General features: G+C 39.1%; 1 protein-coding gene across 2 annotated transcripts in view; it reads right to left on the minus strand.

The window, feature by feature from the left end:
- PDE7B (phosphodiesterase 7B) overlaps window positions 1–22,249 on the minus strand; it is a 339,359-nt gene that overhangs the window by 222,287 nt on the left and 94,823 nt on the right. Inside the window, exon 2 of one of the 2 annotated variants that reach the window (XM_067701985.1) lies at window positions 2,530–2,590. In XM_067701985.1, coding sequence (XP_067558086.1) covers window positions 2,530–2,590 — 61 coding nt within the window. Of the gene's footprint in view, window positions 1–2,529; window positions 2,612–22,249 lie in introns of those variants that run through there. The other variant, XM_067701986.1, reaches the window with a different exon arrangement.

Consider the following 22,249-nt stretch of genomic DNA (forward strand, 5'->3'; position numbering starts at 1 on the left):
GCTCATGGCGGATTGATCCATCTGTACTGATACCCATAATAGTTTTATTTTGGTATTCTCTTTCATCTAAGATTTCAAAGGACTCTGTAAATGCTTCAGTTACATTTTGTAGCAAACCTCTTAAAAAGAGAAGTAGGAAAAAGTCTAAGCCTTCTTATGTGTAAGCTCCTTGAGGGCATAATTTTCATGATCGGAGTAACTCCAGCTCACTAGACATAGTAATATCTTCAACATTCAATAAATATTTACCACCTGCTTTAAAGGTAAAATGTACGAGTGTTCTTCCTATTCCATCTTTAATTATCCCACGCCCTTAAACTAATAAAAACTTCCATTTTCATGGTTCCTTTATATTATTTAGTTCTATGTTCCTAAGAAAATAGAAATCTAATAAACTAATGAAACCTACAAGCTTAATAATATACTGCTATTGCCAAAGATATCTATATTTTGAAGGAGAGGCTATGTCTTAATTTACTTAGAATAAATGATCTAACTATGTAAGGTACTCTGGATGGACTTCATCTGTGACATATTTAAGTACTCAGTTAATTGTAAATCTTATGACAGTGGTAGTAACAGAAAGCTGATTTATATAAATATTCTTCTAATTTGGGGAATTTGTGTAATTTGGCAGATTCATTGGGGGAATGCATTTGGTGGCCAGGAGTGTCTTCCGGTTAGGGTTATAAACCACACCATATTATCCAGAAGAGATGGAAAGATGATTGACTTTAAGTGAATTCAAGTCTATAGGCAGTAGTAGACAGTCTATTGCTGTCCTTGTCCTAGCTATAAACTAATCAAGCAACTCACATGAGAGCTCGTACAAGGAAAAATTCATCAAAATAAGTTATGTGTTCATGTGCTTAAAGTCATCATGAATTAAAACTGATTCATGTTACTAGATCATGTAGAAGCTATAAACAAATAATATTTTAGTGGGATTAAGGTCCTATAGTATTCGATCATTTGTCACAAATTTCCTTCTGTAAAATGAGGATTATAATAGCACCAAACCATACTGCTATTGTGAAAGTTAAATGAGTGAGTTGATGAATAGATCTGATGCGGTGATGAGATGGTCTCCCACATCCAAAGCTGGGATATATGGCTGGACAAAGGAAGTTTTTCTGCTTCCATCTCTCTCTCTCTCTCTCTCTCTCTCTCTCTCTCTCTCTCTGTGGTTTGTACCCTGCCCTTAGCATTCTGAGGCATTTTCACGGTTAAGGGAAAGGAATACTGGACATTTGAAATGGATTTATGGATGCTATGCTATATTCACTGTTCATGTGCTTCCAATAGAATGTTCATTTTCCAGTGGCTATGTTACTATATAGCCCCATCCTAATTAAAATAAAAACATATAAGAACTGCATCAGAAAGGTTTAAAATACTAGCACAAGAAAATAAGAAAGATCAGAAGACCAGGAAAATACAGTGTTTGTGTCTGGTTTCTGTTTTTGGTTTGTTTTTAGGTAATGAGCAACTTTTGATTATTTATTACCTGATTATCTTGAATTATAAATTACCAAGATGTTCCCCTGCCTCTATCTTGCTGTCTGCTTTTGAGCCATCTTACCAATAACCTAGGCTGCCAACATATGAGGTAGCCAGAGAAAACAGAAGGAGCTAAAATGAATAATTTTTTTCTTTGCTTATGAGTATGGTTCAAAGTTGGAATGGATTAGGGTGAAATTTTGGTGAAAGTCAAATTTAAGGATTATTTTTATTTATTCATGCTACTGCTTTGTTCTATTACTATAATTACTTAATTAAAAGTTCATTGAACATAGTTCAGTGGCTCAAATAAGATCTAAACACTAGACCTAAATTTTTACAGATTAGAAACTTTCATATCATGATTTGGCTCATTTCTCATTTTGAGGTTAAGTGCATCACTTATATTCTCTGTATTAGTTTTCTACTCTATAAAATGAGGAAAATAATATCAACTTCATCTTTTAACAGAATATTATACATTAAAGAGTTTGTGAAAGGCACTGATGATATATCATCCCACAAGAACAAATGATTATTCATTATGATGCTGCAATTTTTATTACAAATGCAGTGTGGGTAACTGCGGTGCTGACTTCAGTTTAGTTCAAATGTATATTCCTCCCAGGCACTGTAAGTAAGGGCTTTGTGCTGTGGTGTAAATACTTAATAGTTTACTTGCCTAGCGTATGATCTCTAGTTTAGGAATTACAATGTGATTCTTCTTACTTTCTCATCACAGTTGCCTGAATACAAAGCACCCAATACTATGTTATGTTGATGATCCAAGAAAAAATTTGAAAGACTCAGAAGCATGGTTCCTGACTTACTGACAGTTATTAAAATCAAACCCCTTCTGTATCATCAAGTGTTCCACATACAAATGTGTTATAGCTGTCTATAAACCTATAAAATAGCCTATTAGCCTCTGCAATATGGAACAAGAGACAATCACTAAGGCAACAGAACAACAGTAAGCTCACATGACATCAGCATACTTAATAAATTTTAAATGAGAAGACTTCTTACCTAGCATGCAAACACATTTGACATTCTGATCAGGGTTTTCAAACAAGATTTCGCCACACCTCTGAAATAGAAAGAAAGCCATCATTATTTTAAGATTTCCTATCAGGTTTCCCAAAGCAACATGTCCATGCAACCTGACATCACCATGACATTATTCTGCTCTTCATGTTTTCTTTAGTTGCCTGAGTCTAGGGACTTATGTCATGAGCAGAGACTTTCCTCGTAGCAAAATATTGGAGAGGTAAATTGGGGACAGACTGTTCCTGCGTGCCTCATGCCCCTGCCTCAAGCTGATCTGTGTGTTCCTATGAGGGGTCATGGCCAGAGACGCACCCAGTGTCCAACAGTTTCTATTTCAATGGAAGATACACAGTCTATTAGATCTAGTAATTTGAGGTGAATGACTCTCAAAATTGGCTCTTATTCAGTACTGAAATTATCCTAAGCTACCTACTCTGCAAGCAAACAGACATTTTCAAGTACAACCTAGGTGGCCTACACTTAACTCTCTGAACTTGGGAACTCTGAACTCTCTGCACAAATAAGGAAATGATGAAAAAGTGGCATTCACAATCCTTTTCCAGAAGCATCGACTCATGGAAATATCAACTCTCTTATCTACATCTCAGTTTTAACTTGCATCTTAACATTTCTGTACAGGGCAAACTCCAGAGATACAACCAGTTATTTAAGAATAGACCACATTTATGTATATGATTGACAAATGGTTAGTACCTGAATGTATAAATAAATCCTCCAAATCAATAAGAAAATAACAAATAATCCAATGGAAAAGTGGATAAAGGACATAAGCAATTCATGGAAGAGGAAATCTGAATGGTCACTAACAGAGAGGATATATTCAACCATACTAATAATCAGGAACCAGCAAATAAAAGATAAAACGAAGCCTATTTTGAGCCCATTGATTTGGCAACACTTAGAAATCTGGCAAAAACAAGTTTATCAAAAATGTAAAGAAATGGATCTTCTCACACACTGTGGGTTGCAGTATAAAATGATGGAACCATTTTGGAGAAAAACCGGCAAAATCTTACTAGATTTATACTTATTACTTACTAGATTTCATTCTTACTAAGTTGAAATGTGCATACACTATGACATAGCAGGTCATCTTCTAGAATGATAACTACAGAAACTTTACTGTTCAGCTACAAAACAGATAAATGTTAGTCATACATTGGAGTGCTATATGGCAGTTAAAAGTGAAAATGGGAGGAACACTCCCAAACTCATTCTAAGAGGCCACCATCATGCTGATACCAATACAAAGATGTCACAAGAAAAGGAAACTACAGACCAATATCACTGATGAACATAGATGCAAAAATCCTCAACAAAATACTAGCAAACAGAATACAACAGCATATTAAAAGGATCATACACCATGACCAAGTGGGGTTTACCCCAGGAATGCAAGGATTCTTTGATACATGCAAATCAATCAATGTGATATACCATATTAACAAATTGAAGGAGAAAAACCATATCATCATCTCAATAGATGCAGAGAAAGCTTTTGACAAAATTCAACAACCATTTATGATAAAAACACTCCAGAAAGCAGGCATAGAGGGAACTTACCTCAACATAATAAAGGCCATATATGACAAACCCACAGCCAACATGGTGGAAAACTGAAACCATTTCCACTAAGATCAGGAACAAGACAAGGTTGCCCACTCTCACCGCTATTATTCAACATAGTTTTGGAAGTTTTAGCCACAGCAATCAGAGAAGAAAAAGAAATAAAAGGAATCCAAAATGGAAAAGAAGAAGTAAAGCTGTCACTGTTTGCAGATGACATGATACTATACATAGAGAATCCTAAAGATGCCACCAGAAAACTACTAGAGCTAATCAATGAATTTGGTAAAGTAGCAGGATACAAAATTAATGCACAGTAATCTCTTGCCTTCCTATACACTAATGGTGAAAAATCTGAAAGTGAAATTAAGAAAACACTCCCATTTACTACTGCAACAAAAAGAATAAAATACCTAGGATTAAACCTACCTAAGGAGACAAAACACCTGTATGCAGAAAACTATAAGACACTGATGAAAGAAATTAAAGATGATACAAATAGATGGAGAGGTACACCATGTTCTTGGATTGGAAGAATCAACATTGTGAAAATGACTCTATTGCCCAAAGCAATCTACAGATTTAATGCAATCCCTATCAAACTACCAATGGCATTTTTCACAAAACTAGAACAAAAAATTTCACAATTTGTATGGAAACACAAAAGACCCCGAATACCAAAACAATTTTGAGAAAGAAAAATGGAGCTGGAGGAATCAGGCTCCCAGACTTCAGGCTATACTACAAAGCTATAGTAATCAAGACAATATGGTACTGGCACAAAAACAGAAATATAGATCAATGGAACAGGATAGAAAGCCCAGAGATAAACCCATGTACATATGGGTACCATGTACATATGGGTCACCTTATCTTGGATAAAGGAGGCAAGAATATACAATGGAGAAAAGACAGCCCCTTCAATAAGTGATGCTGGGAAAACTGGACAGCTACATATAAAAGAATGAAATTAGAACACTCCCTAACACCACACACAAAAATAAACTCAAAATGGATTAACGACCTAAATGTAAGGCCAGACACTATCAAACTCTTAGAGGAAAACATAGGCAGAACACTCTATGACATAAATCACAGCAAGATCCTTTTTGACCCACCTCCTAGAGAAATGGAAATAAAAATAAACAAATGGGACCTAATGAAACTTAAAAGCTTTTGCACAGCAAAGGAAACCATAAACAAGATGAAAAGACAACCCTCAGAATGGGAGAAAATATTTTCAAATGAAGCAACTGACAAAGGATTAATCTCCAAAATTTACAAGCAGCTCATGCAGCTCAATATCAAAAAAACCAAACAACCCAATCCAAAAATGGGCAGAAGACCTAAATAGATATTTCTCCAAAGAAGATACACAGATTGCCAACAAACACATGAAAGAATGCTCAACATCATTAATCATTAGAGAAATGCAAATCAAAACTACAATGCAATATCATTTCACACTGGTCAGAATGGCCATCATCAAAAAATCTACAAACAAGAAATGCTGGAGAGGGTGTGGAGAAAAGGGAACACTCTTGCACTGTTGGTGGGAATGTAAATTGATACAGCCACTATGGAGAACAGTATGGAGGTTCCTTAAAAAACTAAAAATAGAACTACCATACGACCCAGCAATCCCACTACTGGGCATATACCCTGAGAAAACCATAATTCAAAAAGAGTCATGTACCACAATGTTCATTGCAGCTCTATTTACAATAGGCAGGACATGGAAGCAACCTAAGTGTCCATCAATAGATGAATGGATAAAGAAGACGTGGCACATATGTACAATGGAATATTACTCGCCATAAAAAGGAATCAAATTGAGTTATTTGCAGTGAGGTGGATGGACCTAGAGTCTCATACAGAGTGAAGTAAGTCAGAAAGAGAAAAATAAACGCCGTATGCTAACATATATATATGGAATCTAAAAAAAAAAAAAAATGGTCATGAAGAACCTAGGGGCAAGAGAGGAATGAAGACACAGACCTACTAGAAAATGGACTTGAGGACACAGGAAGGGGGAAGGGTAAGCTGGGACAAAGTGAGAGAGTGGTAGTGTATATATGGACATATATACACTACCAAAGTAAAACAGATAGCTAGTGGGAAGCAGTTGCATAGCACAGGGAGATCAGCTCGGTGCTTTGTGACCAGCTCGAAGGGTGGGATAGGGAGGGAGATGCAAGAGGGAAGAGATATGGGGATACATGTATGTGTATAACTGATGAACTTCGTTATAAAGCAGAAACTAACACACCATTGTAAAGCAATTATACTGCAATAAAAAAGTTTAAAAAAATAAAAGTGAAAATGAATTAGGGCTACATATAGTGTAAAAACATGTTATATGTATAATATACACATATAAATATATAATATTCAAATTGTATAATATTTAAATCTTATAAAATATATAATGTTCAAATCATGTAAAATATATAATATTCAAATCATATAAAACATATATAATGTTTAGGGACTTCCCTGTTGGCGCAGTGTTTAAGAATCCACCTGCCAATGCAGGGGACACGGGTTCGATCCCTGGTCCGGGAAGACCCCACATGACGCGGAGCAACTAAGCCTGTGCGCCACAACTACTGAGCCTGTGCTCTAGAGCCCAGGAGCCACAACTACTGTATCCGTGTACCACAACTACTGAAGCCCATGTGCCTAGAGCCCGTGCTCCACAACAAGAAAAGCCACTGCAATGAGAAGCCCGTGCACAGCAATGAAGATCCAACGCAGCCAGAAGTAAAATAAATTAATAAAAAAACCCGAACATATATAATGTTTATATCATGTAAAAGTATCATGCTAGGTAAAAAAAACTGTCTCCATGTTTTAATGAAGTTAAAAATATCTAAACATAGCGCATGTTGTTTATGGATACATTAATTTACAGAAAAAGCATAAAAGCAGGCAATGAATAAGGAACATCAAATTCAGGGTAGGGGGAAGATATACAGAGTAATGAAATGTTGGAGGGCATACAGGGGTTATCAACTTTTTCTATAATGATCTGTTCCTTATTCTCTGTTTTCTGTGCTTGAAATATTTCATAATAGGAAAGAATTGTCCCCATTTGCAACACTGTGAATATAAAAATGTCCCGTCATATTCTGCCTCTCTACACACGTCTCCCATGGGCTTATGGATGTCATTTAGTACCAGGCTGGACTTGTTTTTACCATTTATTTCCTTGTCCTTAGAAAGACTGAGGGCATCTATTTTGGTCCATTTTCCTCTTTCTTTCACTGTTCACAACTTGGTTAATTCCACTCCCGTCAATCTTTATTGTACTTACACTTAAAATATTATAAGACAAAGTAATTTCTGGGCAAAACGATTCCCAGATGAAAGAATTCATATTCTTCACACCTAATGATGCAACCTCCTGGTACACAGAGGCACAGGTTGAGAGGAGAAAGGATGACCCAACTACATTCAAATCAACCCATTTTCTGGGATGACCTACACTGTGCACAGAGATGGACAGTTGGTTCAGGACCACGAAAAGGAAGGAAGCTGCTGGCTCGTTAGACTCCCTTTGGCAGGTCAAGCGAATGGACTGTGGAGGAGGAAGGCTGGGTGCACCCGAAGGTTGCAAAAGTGCACTGAATACTAAACAGAAAGTACATAGCATGAACTTTTTCCCTGGCTACTCTGCTGAACTAAATATCATGTGATATTTATCACGTATTTAATCTCTTCAGACTTCATTTCTCTGTAAATAACATGGGGAGGCTAATAGATGCCACAAAGTCAGATCAGAGAGCAAATGTGAGGATTAATGATCCGTGGAGTCTGATCTGACTGTTGCTGTTTTGTTTGTGTTTTGGTAGAGTTTAAACCCTTTCGAGTTGCTAAGATCTATTTCCTGTATTACCTGCTTTTTAAAGTGGTATTTTTTTTATGACCTGAGTTAATCATTATTTTTAATTGAAAGATCAGATGTTTCTAAAGTGTTTTCAGCCTCTTGGTGAAACAAAGTGCTAGGAAGCTCTATCAGTCCATGTTCTGGGTCCTACAGGGAAATAACTCTGGAGTGATTGCTTGCCCTTTGTTAAGGATGAAAGCCCACGCACGTGCTAGGATGGAAGAGCTTTCCTTCTTTAATTGCAGGGGCTTGCAGTGGATGGTGGCTAACTTCCCACAGCTACCCAAGTCCAAGGGCAGCCTTACATATACCCCTTCTAGATGCAGGTGGTGTGGGTGTGGGTGTTCCATGGGGGTCTTGCTCCCTTTCCTGGATGCTAACAAATCCAGGAGAAGTTTGTAAAATTCCTGTGAAACTTGCATTCATTAAAAGCCATGGCCTGCCTGGGTTCAGTGACCACGCAAGCTAATGACCAAGCAGCAACAGTGGGTGCAGTGGCCCTTCCAATGATCACAAGACAGTCCTTTTCCTTGTCTTCATCTCCCTGGCTATCTGGGAAATGGCTGAGGCACCTCTAACTAATTCTGTAATTGCCCTGCTTTGTAAAGTTACCTGATGATGGTACCAGATTTTAAAGCAACGCCCAGAAGGGAATCTGATTGTTCTCAGTTCTCAGGACTTGAAAGAAACCAGATTTTTTCCAGTGCTTTTACTCATTGATACCAGTGTTTACAGGGCCTTTGCTGCCAGGTTCCTGCTTGCCGTGCAACCCAGGGTGATGACCCAGTTTAGGAGATTAATTGGGCTAAGCCACAGGCTTCAAGTCTCAGAAGACCACAGGATCTGCCGTGGGGGAAGGTCCCATGCCTCCCTGGGTTCTCAGGGCTGCAGCCCTCCTCGCTTGCGGCTCTTCCTGGTCATGCATGCTGGGACTCCCCAATCCAGTGCCTTGCTGCTGGATGACCCTGGCTTTGATCCGGTTCTGATTACCAAGCTTCTGCCTGATTCTCAGAATCCCATCTCTCCAAAGAATCTCCATCTTTGTTTTGTCTCCTGTGCCTAAAATAATGAGACCACCTTGCCTTGCTTGTTTCCATCACTCCCAGCTAGCAACGCCCCTAAATAACGACATGGTTACTGAAATTCCTATCCAAGGGGCTGGAGCCCTGCTAGCAACAGGGAGTCTCCTGGTACACGCTCTCCTCCCATAGCACAGAGGCTATGCTACATATGAGCTCAGGTGTTCGTATGCCTATTTTCCTCATAGACCATGACGAATCAAACCACTTTCACTGTTAGCATTTTTAACATGTCTCATTATTATAACCTTTGTGCCTTATATATACCAGACCCTTAATAAATATTTGTGAACTAGCTAAAATTTCTTTAGCCCATACTGTGGGCTAAGCACTGTTCTATGGGCTAAGCTATGCATCTACCATCTTGTTCTCTGATCATACCCTTTTAAGAGAGTAGAAAATTGAGGCACAGAGAGTACTACTCACTATAGAATACACCCCGCACCCCCCCCCCGCACCCCCGCCAATGAGTGAGAGAATGAAAGCTGACAGCTTACTTAATGCTTGACTAGATTCCCAAATACTGGCTACTGCAGGCTTCGATATTGCCTTGGCCAAGTACACCAGGTCTATTTACAGCCCCTCCTCTCACTCATTAGTCACTGCTGTTTGCACGAGTTGCCACCTATTAGAATATAGGCTTTGGATTAGACTGACCCAAGTTCAAATCCTGTTGCTTCATGCACGTACTGACTATATCATCATGGGCAATTTATTGAGTTTGCTAAACTTGCTCTCTCATCTGTAAAGTAGGGTAATATTATCTACATCATAGTATCATTGCAAGTTTAGTTTTTAATTATAAGCAAGAATGTACCAATTTAAATTACTGTAGATGACATAATAATACAAAAATATGAATTAATAAATTGAACTCATTCATTATAATTTGATTTTAATACCCATATTATTATTTAAGATTAAAAATGAAGAAATACTTCTAATTTTAAAAGTCAGACTATTTCACAAGTTAGTTGCTAATTTTATTTACTAAGAATTTTCTATATTAAATCTTAAATTTACCTTTTAGTCAGGAAGAACAAGATGGATGTTATAAAATACTGCATCTATTCTAATACATTAAAAATTTATATCAAAAACACTTAATTTTCATTAGTTTAATTATGTGTTCCAGCAAAATGTACAATAAAGTATATTTCTCTTAGGTAGACTGTATATTTTCCATTACTTTCATCATAAAATTAGTTGTGAAAAATTAAGTGTGATTCAAAAAAATCACATTTAAGTACTCGGCAAACCTGTTTTCTTAAGGGAAAGTTATATCTGAAGTGAAAATAATATTCAAATATTAATAATACTACCAGATTATACTCTAAAGAAAAAAAGTTAAAGATAGTGAAAAGTTTACACATTGTTCAATTGGCAGCACTCCTAACTTTCTTAAATCAGTTAATGTTTTTTTTTTTTGCTTCACATAAGATTTCATACTCTTTTTTTTCTGAATATTTGTTAGCACTTGAATGTACAGGCATACCTCATTTTACTGTGCATCGCTTTATTGTGTGTTTTACACACAATATTGTGTGTTTCACAAATTGAAGGTCTGTGGCAACCCTGTGTTAGGCAAATTTATTGATGCCATTTCCCAACAGCATTTGCTCACTTTGTGTCTCTGTAATTCTCACAATATTTCAAACCCTCCACCAGCAAAAAGATTACAACTCACTGAAGGCTCAGATGATGGTTAGCATTTTTTACAATAAAGTATTGTAAAATTAAGGTATGTACATTGTTTTTAAAGACATAATGCTGTTGCACACTTAATAAATGATAGTATAGTGTAAACCTAACTTTTATATGCACTGGGAAACCAAAAAATTCATGACTCGCTCTATGGCGATATTCACTTTATTGCAGTGGTCTAGAACTGAACCCCTGATATCTCTGAGGTATGCCCATGTTGTTCTCTCAGCAGGCCTGCAGCAACTAGTCTTTTCAGGTCAGGTATCTTGATATTTTTGGATGGGAGGAAACATTAGCAAACAAATAAAATCCAAGACAGAAATCTTTTTGGCTTGGAGGTTTTCTCCAGTATCAGCTGAAGCAATAACTGTTTTCCACAAGCAGGTAATGTTAAATGTTATCAGCAAATAATTAATAGGCTGTGATTCTTTGATTATTTCCTTCCCACACTTATAGCCTTTTTTTTTTTTTTTTAAGCAGAAAGGAAATTAGTAAAGGAAATTAGGTGTTTATAAAATCATTGGACGAGCAGGCTATAGGCTGGGCCTCCAGGAATGACTCAGACAAAAATGCAGAATTGATTCGTGAGGGGAGCTGATGGTGGGCCACAACTGGGAAAGTGGACAAACAGAAGGCATCGCTGGAATTGTTGGTCCAAGGTCACATCACCATGGCAGTGATCCAGGGATTAGATAGCTCTGGGCACAATTGCCTCTTGACACCCACGGAGCTAGTGACTGAATGTTGGAGGCTACTGTAGATTTCAGAAAACCCAACATCTCCATGACTGTACTTGATGGAGCATTCAACCAAACAGAGCAAAAAGAGCCTCTGACATATGATTAGACCTTTTTTAAGAAAAAAAAATAAAAAGAAAACTGAGTTTCCTGATCTGAAAAGTGCTAATCATGGTCACTGGTGGAAAGGGAAGCCTATCTCATCTGCCCCCAGAGGCAACCGAGACAACCTGGAAGAGGCACGTCCTCAGCACAAGTTACCTTCATTCCACCCTCACCCCATCTTTAAGTACTTGGATTCTGCAAGTTTGCCATTCAATATAAGAATTTCTCTAGTGAGGTTTTTAGTAAATAAGGCAAATGCCTGTATGCTGATGCATCTGTTTTCTTTGATCATCCCTTACGTTATGACTAATGCATAACGGCACTCTCAATGCTAATCAAATAAGTGAATAAATAAATTTTTACTGCAATTTTGTGGGATATAGTTGAGATTTGGGATTATCTGGGGTAGCATGAGAGGAGACTTTTTCTGGTTATTTATGTATACACACCAGTGAGTGCTGCATTCTGTGGGATACAGCTGAGGTTTGGGATTATCTGGGGTAGCATGAGAGGAGATTTTTTCTGGTTATTTATGTATACACACCAGTGAGTGCTGCCATCAGATGCAGCCATGTGATGTGGAGCTGCAAAGGGGTGGTGAAGGGGAAACTTGACATTGAGAAGACATCTCAAAACATCTGGGTCACTTCCCATCTCACATTTTCCCCAACAAAGAACTGAATGGTACTAATTAAAGACAGACTCCTGGAAGATCAGCCTGGAGAGAACATGGCTTAGGTCTGCAGATCATAAAAAGATAGGTTCTGTTAAGGGACTGCACTCCCTAAAGTCTAACAGGGCCTGGAAGCCTGGGACTACATTACTATCTGTCAAATTAATGAATGAATATTCAAGAAGACACCATTATCAAGTGCCTACTCTATGTAGGCATTATATGGTGAGGATGGCCAAAAAAAAAAAAAAAAAATCAAATGAGATTTAGGCTAGATCCTGTCCTCAGGAAGTTTAGAGCCTGGTCTTAAGTCAGAATATGAAAGGCTATGGGCACCCTCAATGGTGGGCACCCAACACTGCCTGGGGCTACCAGAAGGCTTCTAAAAAGAGATGACAACAGGAAGAAGATGGCTGGCAAAAGAGAGGGCTCCTCCTGGCAGAGGCAGCTGGCTGTGCAAAGCCCAGAAGCCCTGTTAGAATCCTTCAGTGGCCTCCCAGGATGGAAGCAAAACTGTGATGGGTCAGGGCGAAGGGCTTAATCAAAGTGGCCATCACTGGTAGATGGGAGGAAAGTAGAGGATAACAGTGATTCTAAAATATATATATATAAATACATATATATTTCTTGGCTGGGATAGTGAGGCTGGGTTTGCTTTAGAAGAGCCAAGATGCTCAATGAATTCTTTTAGCAAGGTGACAAATAATTACAATACTATCGTACCAGACATCACTCACCAACAGTATTGGCTGCAATCTTTCTGTCCATTTCTACCTCAAAAAAGGTACCAAGACTGAGGTGTTTTTTAAGTCCTTTTTATTGGATCATATGCCTACGGCCAAAAGAACAACCCCTAACTACCCAGCTGAAACCTCACGAGAGGCCGACTTCTGCTACTGATGGAGCCATTAGCACCCAGTGTTGATCCCCAGCTCCCAGAGGTGCATCTTCAGAGGCTCCAACTTCCCAGTGGCCGAGTCCCTTCTACCCTGTGGGTGGCATAGTCAGGCCTTGATCTCTAACGACTGTGCAGCCCTCGGCACCCTGGTGCCAGAAGACGGCGGATTTGGACCTGGGGATGATTTCAGCTCAAGCTCATGTTTTCCTTTCTAAGTTTTTCCAGTGAAAGAGCAGATTTCCACCCCATTGCAGGCTGTTAAAACGTCAGACTAACAAGTTTTCAACAATCTGTCAGTGCAGATCTCCAGCAACGACCTGGCACTGTCTGTGAATCGGGGCCTCATCGTCCAACCCAACCTCAGCCAGTCAAAATAAGAGACGCACCAGCAGAAGAAAGAAAAAAGATAATCACCTCGAGCTGAGCAGAAATTCTTCACAAAGCCATTGTTGCCAACAGTCAATAGCAAATCTGTGGGCTGCCTAACCTGAGGTGACCCATCAGGAAGGGCCATCCCTCATAAACCTCTAATTAGCTATGGTTAGGAGTGACTTGAAAGATATTAATGCTATTGCTGTTGGAAAAGGAGCCTACCAGCTTTTAACAGCTTTGTTTTTTTCTTCAGTCAAATGTTAGCTCAATGCGTATGCTTTCTATCAGCATTTTATTACACACCCCTGTTTTTAAATGTTTAAAAACTACTTATTATAAACCAAAACTTGGAAAACCCAATGTCAGCCCAAGAGTAAATTATTTTTTTTAAGTTATTAAACTAACATCCAGAATACAGAACTGTGTTTCCTGTCATGTCGGTCCTGGACAGTAGAGGGCACCAGGAATGCTGTATCTCTAACATGCAGTTGGGCCCCCCTCAAGGGAGATCCTGGGATTAGATGGCTCACAGGTTCAGCATCACTGTGTTAGGTTATTTTACGCCCTTCGGTTCCTGCAGACCTTCTCCTCGTACCACTTTTAGTCTTGAACTCCACTGCACACATCAAAATGCACACTGAAAACCACATTTTTCATCATGCAAAACAGTGGCAATAGCCTCTGGGTAAGCCCAATTTTAGCAGAACCTGTACCTGTGAGGGCTGATGGCATGTGGAATATAACTGGGGTATCTCTCTAACGCACCCAGTTATAGGAACTGAGTGGGGATCTTGGTCCAACGCACTTTGGGTTTCTGGTATGAACTCTGAGAATTCTCCTCCATCAGACACAAATAACTATGCCACAAATCTTGATAAACAGAGCAAAAATTGTGTCAGAATTTTGCAATATAATTTCATCTTCCATCCTCTCAGAGCCCCAAGCGTTGATAACAAGCTATGGCTAGTTTTCAGTGAGAAAGATAGACACTTCTGTGAAAGCAAACAACTAAAGCCATAACCATTTCGCTCTACATAGGGACTTCTGAACGGTGAAGTCCATGGACGCTTTGTGTTAGAGCAAACAGAAAGCAGTACAGAGAGAGGACAGATTGGTACATATAGTGGAAAGAACTTAGAATATCTGGATTCAAATCCCAACCCTATCCCTCACTAGCTGTGTGATCTTAGGCATGTCTTATCTTTTTGAACCTCCTTGTAGAAAAGATAGAGTAACAATGCTCACCCTTCTACTGAAATAATGTAATATGTGTGAAAGCACCTTGTGTACTCTGAAACCCATCATGGGGCCTGGTGTGTTCGGTGTTTTGTGGAATTTCTTCCACAAAACAGGTGGAAGTAGGAGAGGGCCGTTTGGTGGTACTGTGTACAAGAGAGAGATTTTATGAGGAGAAAACGTTTGCTCCTCCCACAATGGAGAGCACTGGTCCTTCAGAGGGTAACCTGCAAAACCAGAGGTCTAGAGAACAGAGGTCCGTGGGGCAGGACAGAAGTAGTAAGCTCGGGCTGGGTACGAGCAGCAGCCTTTGAGAAAGTATTTGAGAAAAAGCAAAGTCTAGTGTGAGGTGCAGATCTGAAAGAACGCAGGAAAAGGAAGAGGGCCTGTGTGAGGATTTGCACATTGGACAGGGCAGCTCCAGTACCATAAACAAGCACTGTTAATCTGGGAGGGATCTGGGAGACCACTGTGGCCAACTAAGTCACTTTACAGATGCAGCAAACAAACAAGTCCCTGTGGGGTCAGGTGACTTTCCATTCCAAGGTGTTATGATGATCAGAGTATGGGCTCTTGAGTTCAAATCAAGACTTCAGTATTTACTAGATGCATCACCTTGGGCAAGTTACTCAGCAATTCTTTGCCTCAGTTTCCTCATATGTAAGATGGAGATAACACTACTGCCTACATCCTGGGTTCCTCACGAGGATCAAATGAGGATTAATATAAACACCTAGAATAGTGTCTGGTAGAAATAAGTACCCAATAAATTATTACTTTTAAGAGTATACAATTATTTAGAAGCAGAGAAGCCATGAAAACCATAGCTTTTTCAACTGCCATTCAGTGATGTTCCATGTTACCTCCTTATTTTGGACATTGAGCCATTGCCCTGGGCTCAGGCCCTCTGAAGCATGCATAAAGGGACAGAAGCCAGCGGTACCTGTTAGACGGGAGTGCCCAACAAATATTTATTTAATGAATGAATGGGAAATCAGAGGGCAAAGAGCAGATTGAAAACTGGACCAATCCTTACTAGACAACTATCTCCAGTTCCTGCAAGGGAAGTGTTTGAAGGTCTAAAGTCAGGTCTCATTTTTTTTACTGAATATTTCATTCAAAATATCCATTCAGCAAAACTTCATTGGGGGCTTTCCAATTCAGTAAAGATGCTGACATATCTGTAGTCAGCTGCTTATGCTGAACTTATTTATTAAGTTCAGTAGAACCTATCTCCATTTTGATTACATTATTTTCAAATAATTCTTGTGTGTGTCTGAAGTCCTAATTAAGGAGGAGTAAGCAGACTTTTTGTGTAGTGGAGCTGCTGACTGTAGGAGGTTCCTATAGACCATGTGGTTACTGGACTAATGCCCAGGGACTATCTAGCCCTGCCCGATGCACCCTTATCCTTGGCATCAAGGAAGAAGGAAGAACCCAAATAAGTTTGGGGAAGTGGAGACTTCTCATAGGTGATCAGGTACACTGGCTACATCCTGATGGGTGTGGAAAAGCTTCTGAATAGCGTATTCCGATTGGATAGGGGAGAGAGGAACTTGTTATTAATCAAGTCCTCAGTGGGCAGGGGGAGGTGTTGAAGATCATGCGATAAGCTGGAAGGGTGTCTCTTCCAGGTACCATAAACTGTAGGTGCAAAAGCCTAAAGGCGATTGAAGAATTGAAGGAAGTTAAATGACTAGAAGGGGGCTTCCCTGGTGGCGCAGTGGTTGAGAATCTGCCTGCCAATGAAGGGGACACGGGTTCGAGCCCTGGTCTGGGAAGATCCCACATGCCACGGGGCAACTGGGCCCGTGAGCCACAACTACTGAGACTGCGCGTCTGGAGCCTGTGCTCCACAACAAGAGAGGCGGCTACAGTGAGAGACCCGTGCACCGCGATGAAGAGTGGCCCCACTCGCCACAACTAGAGAAAGCCCTCGCACAGAAACGAAGACCCAACACAGCCAAAAATAAATAAACAAAAAAATAAATAAATTAAAAAAAAAAAGAATGGCTAGAAGGAGATGAGGTTCAGAGAATGAGGAGAACTGGGGAGTGGAGAGACAGGAGGCTGGGGAAGTTGGCAGGGACTACATCACGCACGGCCCTGTGGGACTCCATTTAGTGATTGGACAGCAGCCTGGATTCTGTAGACCCTGGATCTGAAAGAAGTCACTGCAGGTCATGAGCCATCTGTTCAAGGCAGTAGAGAAATCCCAACAGTGTTTAGAAAGCTTTTGTAACAGGAATACACGTTTGCTGACCCGTGTTGTTCTTCACAACTCTTGGCAGTACCCTTCGGTGGCGAGAGAGTTCTGCTACGTGAGGGAAGCACCATCTTATAATTGAGTGTTTAATGACATTATCCCAATTATCCCTAATACTTCTGGCACTCAACGAAGGCAGGGAATTCCACAGAACTGCTCACCCATTCTCACTCTGCAGTATTACCTCACACAGGGTGTTTGCAATCAGATAGATTTCTCTAGATTTAGTGCATTCCATATGACCCTTACGAAGGGCAGATCATGGAAATGAGACTGTGACTTGCTATATTTCCGAGTCTGGCAAGAATATATTATGGAGACCAGGGCCTTTCAACTCCTGAGTATGGTGAGGGCTGGGAAGGCATGGAAAGGGGTGATTAGCAGTCAAGACCCTGGATGCCAGGAGGTAGAGGAACTAGGCGCCTGGAGCGAAAGTCCTTCCCTAACACTTGAAAAGAAATCTCAGAAACGACTGGGAAAGCATGCTGTACTTCAAGAAAATCGTTCCTTTATTGGACTGTCACCTCCAGAGTGAAATTGAACCAGAACAGGACTCCACATTCCTGCCCTTCAGGCCGACGCAACGTGCAGCAATGCCCCACTCTGTCCTCCCGCTGCCCCTGGAAGGCTGACGCTGAGCGCCTGGAACAACAGCCTTTTTGTCTGACCTGTGTGCTGCCAACAATATGTACTCACAATGGCTCAACTCCAGCCATCTGGTCGAAGGGTCCAAGCTTTAGACATTGTTTTTCTTGATTTACATTGCAATTTCCAAGCTACTTTATATGACCCTATAGACAGCAAAACCTTAATAGATAATATCAACAGTATCTCCAAATCCTCGCACAGACGTCATGATTCAGAGATTCATGGGACCTCATCCAGCCTGTAACTGAATGAATATTTACTCAGGACAAAGGAGTACTTATAATGTGCTCCCTGCAGCTCAGGGCAGTAATGCTCCTGTACATAAACCAACAATTAAATGTAATCCTATACACTTATAGTTTTAAAAGAAATTCAAACCAGTCCTTGGAATTAAATAACCCCAGTGCTAGAGAAAATGACTTCCAGAACATCAAGCCTAACATGCAAACACAGGGCCTCTGAGCCACAAAGGAACAAACACTTTTCCACAGGGATAAGGGCCTGTTGTATAACGACTTGTGAGGTCAAAGATCCAGATGTTCCTGTAGACAATCAAAAAACTATTGCTGGTCAAACTGTATTGACCATCTCCATGTGGACAGCTCTGAGACATGGCTCTGGCCTCAGAAAGGAGCTTTCTGTAAATTCTACTGGCAATCAGTGGCAACCCCAGGCTAGAGCTGGAAAATCCAATATCTTGGAGAAGTGACCTGACGGGTTTTATAAGCTGCAAGTGAAAATGAAAATCCATGAAAATAAGTGTTTATTTTGCTAACAGTTATATTCTGCTTTGGTATCGCTTACTCATTCTCACAACCTACTTTGAAAAGAGCAATATTAGATAGTCACCTCCTCTTGGGTCTCTCTCACTTCATGAAGGTCAAGACTTTTGGTCTAGATCACTGCTGTCCCCCAGCTAGATCAAGGTCTGTTACATCCTAGGCTCTCAATAAATATTGCTTGAAAAAAGAATGAACAAATGAGTTGGGACACAAATATACCCAATCCCTTCATTACTATATAGCAGTCAAGTTAAAAATCTGTGAGATGGTGTGAATTTAAATTGAAAGACAAGAATAAAGGACTAAAGTTATACTTAAAATTTAAATAAACTCATTTGCAAGTTTTGATGCCATTACTCCATTAAGAAGTTGGCATCTGGGGTTGTGCAGTGAATCTATATACTATGAATTCGTTTAAGTGGAGTCCAACCCGAAGGCAAAGATTTCTCCAAGTATTATAGCTTTGAAAGATAATTGTCCCTGGGGAAAGCAAGAATCATAAATGCTTCTATTCTTTAACCAGCTGCCCTTTCCACTGACAAATATTACTAAAATTAAACAATGAAACAAAATTTCTCTTAACTCTCCTTGTCAGAGTCCATGTCAGGAAAATAGAGGTAATACCTATATTTTATCTCCTGAGTATATGCTGAAGGGTTAAATCAGCAAAATGCTTCCAATGTCTGAGAAGAAGAATTGTATAAAAGTCACTTGGGGATTATGTGGACAGGCTGTATTGTTGATAAGTTATGGCTCTCATTTTAATCACTTTATTGCCTCAAGATCCTCTGCAGCCTTCTTACACGTAGAGATGATCACTGATTTAAGATTTAATTCTTAATGGTGTCAGTGAACTCGAGGAATACTGAAGATCATGCTTTGTTAGCTTCCCAGCAAATCTCCCTGTGAAACTAACATTGCAGTATGACATACATTCATCAAATAATAATGCTCATTAATTAACTAATGCTCGGCAAACTAGTAGGTTTCGGCTTATACTGAATCTTTTTAACCTAATGACGTAAAACTGTTTTCTCTATGTATTTTTAGCAAAGCAAGAGAGAACTTGAAACAATAATAGCAAGTAACCTTAGAAATAAAGTAATGCTTATAGACCCATTGTATTAATTTAGCAACCTTGAATTTCAAAAGGGTAGGCTATTTAATTATAGAGGCTGTGTCTTAGCTTTGAATTCTGGTATCCGGCAGAATGTTTGGCATAAAACTAGTGTCCAATAAATGCTCTTTAATGCATGGCAGAATGCAGACAATAACACAAACCAAGGAATGTGGTTCTACTAACGTTCTACTAAACTCAAGACATATCAACACAAGCATTTCTGGATATCACTGTTAGGTATGAAACACGTGTTTGTGTGTGTGTGTGTGTGTGTGTGTGTGTGTGTGTGTGTGCATATACACATATGTATACACACATATACTATATATATCATATTCATACACATACATGATGTATATCACATAACTCTGCTTTCTAGGGCATTGTAGTTTAGCAGTTAAGAGTCCAGGCTCTTGTCTGGAGTCTCCTGACAGTGAGTCTGAACCCTAGCTTCACCATTTCCTAGCACTTTGACCTTGGAAATTGGCTTACTCTTTCTCTCTAAGCCTGTTTCCTTACCTAAAAAACTGAGACAATACAGAATTGTTAGGAGATTAAATGAGATAACATACATAATATTCTTAGCGCAGTGCCTGGTACACAGGAAGTGGACAACATATGCCATCTATGACTATGATACCCTTACCCTCTGGCCTTCATCAGGTCAAATAAACAAAGAAGGAAAAGGCTTCCTTTTCACTCTGGATATTGTGAAATTCACCTTGCCCTCCAATCAAAGTGCATATTTGCTGTTTCCTGAGTTTGTCTTGCAAGTTCATGTCTGCAAATCTTTGAGGAAGTGTAAAGAAGTGGCAACAGAGAGCTTGGGCTTTGGAGTCCAGCGGCTGGTGGGTGATGTCTACCAGCCATGTGACCTCAAGAAACCCTCTGAACTTGCTTCATTCTCTCTAAGTTAATGTGATAAAATCTACCTCACAGGGTTGTCCCGAGCATTAGACGTTATCAGTAAAATTCTTGGATCCACAGTATTATGACATATATGAACACATCTATGTAGTTATCTATCTCTGCTCTAGTTTTTTAACTTCAGTATCTTTCCTTCTCCATATGTTCAAATTATCCCTATTTTTCATGGTCCGAATAAAATGGTGATCCTTTATGAAGCTTTCTAGATTTTTTTGGAGCCTAAGTTAACCTTTTTCTCTTCTGAATTTCCTGTAATTCTTGTAGCTACCTTCCACTTTTTTTTTTATTGGAGTAAAATTGCTTTACAGTGTTGTGTTAGTTTCTGCTGTACAATGAAGTGAATCAGCTATATGTATACATATATCCCCTCCCTCTTGGACTTCCCTCCCACCCCCTGCACATCCCACCTATCTAGGTCATCACAGGGCGCCACCTTCCACTTTCTACTTGACATTTTCGTTACTTTGTCTATTAGGCCATCTGGATTAAGACCTAAATCCAGATCTACTTTATTTACTTATTCCATTTATTTCCCATTCAGCCTCTGGAATAGTGTATATATCTCTCTCCGTGCGTGTGCGTGCGCGTGTGTGTATGTGTTTATGTATATGGTAATGAAAAATATTTAACAAGCATCTGTCTTTAAAATCTTGTTACTACTCTGCCTTAGTCTACAAAGATGTTGAGGTAGATGTTTGTTTCTCTTTGTGCGCATATGTGCGTGTTTATACACCGATCATCACCCCCATACACACACCTACACGCATGTATATTTCAATGGGCTTAAAGTCTGGAATTAAAACCTCAAAATGTTCCAAAAAAGAATATGTAGTACACAGTGTTAAACTCATTGTGGAATTCTGTTCTTCATGTTGAAATCTCCTATTTATTTTGAAGTGATTAAGAGAGGACACATTCTCTTGTAACACTTCCTGTAATATATTTTGTTATTATTCCAGGAAAATTTTCGATCACTGTTACTCACTTATTACAAATGAAAATACTAAACTTTTGGAATCAAGGAAGTAATAGTCAGTTGCTTTCTTGGCCTGCCACCGTTCATACCTTTCACTTTTACCGCTGCCAACATTCTTTTAGAGCCCTTTGTTCCCGAAACATTTCTTCATCTAAACCCCAAGCGTAATTCTTTTTATTTTCAAAATGAACGATCTTGATGTTGGATAACACTTTCAATGTCATCTCTACAAACAGGTCATCAGTACTTCATATGCTATTATCTACATCAGATAAAGAATATTCTTTTAAAGAGAGCACTTAGTTGAAATTGATGAACAAAGGAATAAAATTATGAAATTTGGTTAAAAATAAAGTTCTAAAATCAAGATGTGATTTTGAGTATTTTTAAGTTAACAACTCATTGGGTATATGTGTTAGTTTCATGAAATAATTACTAGTCTTTATTTTCAAATTTTAGACCTTTATGTGGCTTCTACTCCCTAAAAAGGAAAATTAACATCTTTTCTGAACTTTAATGTGCAAAACCTTTAATGTAAGGCAACTTTTAAGGAAGACAAAGTATCAGCCAACCTATTAACAACTGATGTTTCAAATAAGTGGTTAGGTGAGTTGGCAAGAATGATTCCTCATAAGGAAACTATTTCGATGGTCAGAATAATAAAGCCAAAGAGTTCTGGCAAATGATACTTTGAAAAAAT

Source organism: Pseudorca crassidens, chromosome 13 (assembly GCF_039906515.1).
Source record: "Pseudorca crassidens isolate mPseCra1 chromosome 13, mPseCra1.hap1, whole genome shotgun sequence".
Taxonomy (NCBI): Eukaryota; Metazoa; Chordata; class Mammalia; order Artiodactyla; family Delphinidae; genus Pseudorca; species Pseudorca crassidens.